Source organism: Rhagoletis zephyria, unplaced genomic scaffold, assembly GCF_001687245.7.
Source record: "Rhagoletis zephyria isolate East Lansing unplaced genomic scaffold, Rhagoletis_zephyria_1.1 Rzeph_scaffold_28331, whole genome shotgun sequence".
NCBI lineage: Eukaryota > Metazoa > Arthropoda > Insecta > Diptera > Tephritidae > Rhagoletis > Rhagoletis zephyria.
Window position 1 is genome coordinate 1 of NW_016185388.1, and position 4,928 is coordinate 4,928.

The 4,928-nt window shown below is 37.1% G+C and overlaps 2 protein-coding genes across 2 annotated transcripts; both read left to right on the plus strand.

Moving 5' to 3' along the window:
* The first annotated feature begins 736 nt into the window (after window positions 1-736).
* LOC108382721 (pre-mRNA-processing factor 17) lies at window positions 737-2,767 on the plus strand. The gene is made up of 3 exons (XM_017639091.1): window positions 737-1,569; window positions 1,637-2,115; window positions 2,200-2,767. Exons 1-3 carry the CDS (start codon window positions 852-854, stop codon window positions 2,731-2,733), a joined length of 1,731 nt encoding a protein of 576 aa, XP_017494580.1. The 5' UTR covers window positions 737-851; the 3' UTR covers window positions 2,734-2,767.
* Window positions 2,768-3,677: 910 nt separating this feature from the next.
* Window positions 3,678-4,816, plus strand: LOC108382720 (transmembrane protein 181-like; the record flags this gene model as incomplete). Its single annotated transcript, XM_017639090.1, has 2 exons — window positions 3,678-4,492; window positions 4,560-4,816. Coding segments are annotated over exons 1-2 (702 nt in total), but the record flags the coding sequence as incomplete, so codon positions are not given.
* Between the last annotated feature and the right edge of the window lie 112 nt (window positions 4,817-4,928).

The window sequence follows — 4,928 nt, forward strand, 5'->3', positions numbered from 1 at the left end:
GATCTATCTGCGTACTCAAAATTTTTCTAAAAACTCAAATTAAACAGGTCAAGATTTAAACGAGAATTCGTTGAATTTTTCTATGTTCTGTGTAAAGTTTGAAAGTTTGACTCATGTAGTTTTAATTAAAGCATGAACCACATTTTTATAAAAAGATAATAAAAAAAAAAAATTGAAAAACATTGCAAATATTAAGCAAAAAACACCATGCACTCACTTTTGATTGCCGGTGTATGTATGCATGTACATATGTGTGTAAACTTTATGCCAAACTATCATTATTTTAAATTGTATTTGCATCTTCATAAAAGGAGAACAAGATAAAAAATTTAACAAAAATTACAAATTAATGAAAATTATGTGAAGATTTACCATATTTTCGTTTATTTGCTCACAAAGAACATCACATTTCATGTTGCTCAACATTGTATTATGTTATCAACATTAAATTCAACAGAATTTTTACATTCCGACTTGAACTTTTCTAANTTTCTCTATCTATCTAAATTCTCTGTCGTGATCAGGTAGCATGAATTTAATGAAATGCAATTTTATTAAAAGTCAAATGGTTAACAACAACAACGAACAACATTAAATGAAACTACCTTCTTTTTTGTATCATGGTTATTTGATCTACTGACATCACCTGGACATCACCTGTATATAATTCTACCACGATTTTCATATGGTACTTTGCAACACTCTGTTTTATGCTCATACTGTTCCGCTGACATTTCCACAAAACAGAAATGTCAATAGACTTGTGCAAAACAGCTGTAATTTGTATACGTTTTTTGTATCTAGTGAACATTTGATAAATTTTAGCAAAAGGGAAACTGGCATTTATTAAGATGTTGGGTATACAAAATTATGGCTCTTCATCAGACACCGATTCAGAAACAGATGAACGCACCAAGAATGATCTGGAAACGCCAAACAATACAGATAAGTTAGCACATCTTAAGCCAATAGATCCCTCGCTGTCGATTGCCAAATCGCTGGCCGTTTGCGCAGCACCTGAAGTGATTCCCATAGGTGCCAGTGCTGTTGCGCGTACCATTGATCCCACAGTTAAAGAAGTGACGTACAATCCAAAATTTGAGGAATTGTACGCGCCCGTTAAAGGTCCAGAAAATCCAAATTTAACACAACAAATGCGTGCGCCTCGCAACACACTCTCAGGTTATGTGGAAAAGGCTCATATTAATGCCTTTGAATTTGAAAATCAACGACGCACATTCCACACATATGGTTATGCGCTGGATCCGTCCGTAGATGAAGCTGCAGATGGACAATCATTCGTAGGTGATTTACAATCAGCTTATAGTGACGAAGGCAAAACGGTGTTTGAATCGCCAAAACCGAAAAAGAAACGTAAGCAAGATAAAAACGATAACCCGGAAGATGTTGAAGGTTTTGTTGGACCATGGGGCAAGTATGAAGATGAGCAAAGTGTGGCACGACCAAATGAACAAGAAAAGGCGGAATTAGAGGAGATTTTAGCGAAGAGACACAGACGCAACCGTATTGTTGAAGACAAGCCATTAGAGGAAAAATGCGTGTTGCACAGTAAGTTTTCGAAAAATACACCATTTCTTTTTGTATTAATATTTATTTATCCCTTATTTATTTGCAGTCAAAGATGCATACGATTACCAAGGCCGTTCGTACCTACATGCGCCACACGATTTGGGAATCAACTTGCGCTCAACTTCTGCACCTAATAAATGCTTCTTACCGAAAGCACACATACACACATGGACAGGACACACCAAAGGTATTTCATCTATACGTTGGTTTCCACAAACAGCGCATTTGCTGCTATCTGGTTCCATGGATTGTCGTGTGAAACTTTGGGAAGTGTTTGGCGAACGGCGATGTATACGCACATTTTCCGGTCATAGGCAAGCTATCAAAGATATTGCATGGAATAACAAAGGCACTAAATTTCTCTCCGCTTCCTATGATCGTTATATAAAAATGTGGGATGCAGAAACCGGAGAAGTTATTTCACGTTTTACAGCGCGAAAAATGCCGTTCTGTGTCAAATTCCATCCGGATAATAATAAGCAACATCTCTTCGTAGCAGGCACTTCAGACAAGAAAATTATTTGCGTAAGTACATGTTACTTAATCTTAGCGAAAGTACTTTTACTATATCGTCACTATTTTTGATTTTTAATTCAATATCTTGCACAGTGGGACACGCGCAGCGGCGATATTGTACAAGAATATGATCGCCATTTGGGTGCCGTTAACACAATCACATTCGTTGATGAGAACCGACGTTTCGTCACTACCTCTGATGACAAATCAATGCGAATTTGGGAATGGGACATACCAGTGGATATGAAATACATAGCCGATCCCACAATGCATTCGATGCCGGCTGTAACGCTTGCGCCAAATGGCAAATGGTTGGCATGCCAGTCACTAGATAATAAAATCGTTATATTTTCTGCGTTAAACCGTTTCAAAATGAATCGGAAAAAGACTTTCAGCGGACATATGGTTTCCGGTTATGCATGTCAATTGGATTTCTCGCCAGATATGAGTTACTTAGTAAGCGGTGATGGTGATGGAAAATGTTATATTTGGGATTGGAAAACGACAAAAATGTACAAAAAATGGCAAGCCCACGAGGGTGTCTGTATCAGTACCATGTGGCATCCGCATGAAGCGAGCAAAGTAGTAACAGCTGGATGGGATGGTCTTATCAAATACTGGGATTAGGTGAGATGTTTTACGGATACGTACATTTCCAAGGAAAGAGCCTTAAATACCTCCTAATCACTAGTATTGAAATAGTTTTATGTCAAAGTAATAAATATTTAAAATGATAAAAGAAACTTGTTGACACTTAGTATGTATGTTTGTATGTAATTCAAATAAGTAAATGTAAAAAACTTACTAACTGCTCTTTAAGTGAAATAATATAGATACATTACGTTCAGGCAAAGGAATCCAAACTCAGTGGCTTTACAAAAAAAAATGTATAAATTACCCAAATGATGCATAATAACATTGTTACATAGGATTGATGGCATTTTTTTAAAGAGTAGATATAAGAGTATATTCCATGGAATTATTTTACTGTTGTATGCATTCTTACTCAAGGTTGTTGTAACAATATTTTGCCCTCAAACCGTGTGATGTTTAGTATGTGCTGAGACGATGGTCCCGCCCGGTATTTTTTCACTGTACACACACACATATATATGTATATGTTTTTTAATTTGTTTACAAACAAATATTCCTCGGAAAAGACATGTGCTTAGATTCCATGCAGCACCGCTGATAACAGCGGAGGCTGCGCACTGTGCCCACAACTGTCAAATATTATATGGTAAACGACACCCCAATTGCTATACTAAACAGGCAATCGTCCACCATATGTGTATAGTCTACAAAGTGAAAATAATCGATTTTAACCGCCGCTAAGATTTTCCATGAAAGTTATTGAAAATTTTTACAAAAACCATATCTCATATTAATCGTTGCTAATTTAAAGTGGCTCCGCGACTAATTTCGGCTAATTTTTATATAAATTTCTTTCTGAAGACCGGAATTGGTAAAATCTGCAAAATGTAGCTAGAAATCGTCGCTGGAGCTTTCGATTAAGTCACATACAATTTTCAAGTGAAAGTGAAAATGAAGTAAATAAACACTGTGCTTATCTAAACATCTCGCCCACTTAGAAATTTTTGAAAATATAAAATTCAATCGAGTTTTACTGCAAATCGCTTAGATACCTAAACAAAAACCTTTCTCATTACCCTTACCCCCATCATCGTAAATTAGAATACCATTGGCAAAGCGCACTCAACACCACGAGTCCAAAAAAAAGTCAAGGCAATATCGGTCATTACAATCACAACTGCCAACAGCACCAAGAACCACATCTTGACCTTCACTATCACCGTCCTACATCGGCCAACACTTACACGAACACCATCCAAAAAGAAAATCTTACATTGCTATCGCTACTGTTCTAGATAGAAATAGTTATCCAAACAGCACCTACGTCTGTCTATAAGCGCTGCCACAATGTCCAAACCACCCACAGACACATCGGGTCTGGGTTATTCATATCATCTGCCATCTGGTGGTTTACTCTTACGTCTCAAGAATTCCCTCTCACAATTTAGCGATTTATTCAGTGAGTTCAACAGATATATTGCACCGGCCTACCATCATGACCGGTGCGAACGTTCGGTGCATATGCGCCTCTATTCGATGCAGAAACGTGAATTCGTTATGGTATTTTTGGGATTTCTCATCTGTTTCGGTTTGGCCATTGTAATTGGTCTCACCGGACCTCCTATTACTAGCACATCAGAGATCACAACCAAGAGTATATTGGCGAATACTTCGCTTGCTAACAGTAATACAGTGCTAGCTACTGGGCCATTTGCGATGAAGTCACCACTGATGACCACATACTCTCAACAACTGTGGCTGATTGCCAAATTGGTAACAGACAACAATGATGGTAAGTAGAGAGGCGATATGGTAAATCGACTTGACCTAATATTTTTTGTATTTTCTTCCGATTTTAGATGAAAAGTATGATAAAAGTTTTCAAGTGAGCGTCGCCATAGATGGAATTACCGAACAACATAAACCACTGAGTATTCTAATCGCAGATTTGGTGCGTAATCGTACGCGTCACTTATCTTGCATACGGAACGATTGTGAGGAGTTTACAATTCTGCATTTGGGTTTTCTAGAATATGCACACTATATCATCACTGTACGCTTCTATGGGTTGGGGACATTCCACCAGAAGTACAATATACGGAGTATAACCTTTTACGTAAGTCTTGGAAGATAGATCTTTTTTTGTTTTCATCTACTACATTTTTATTATAACGGGTTTGAAATTGTTTTTATAATTCGTTATTCTCTCTATTTGTTTTTATAGTTCA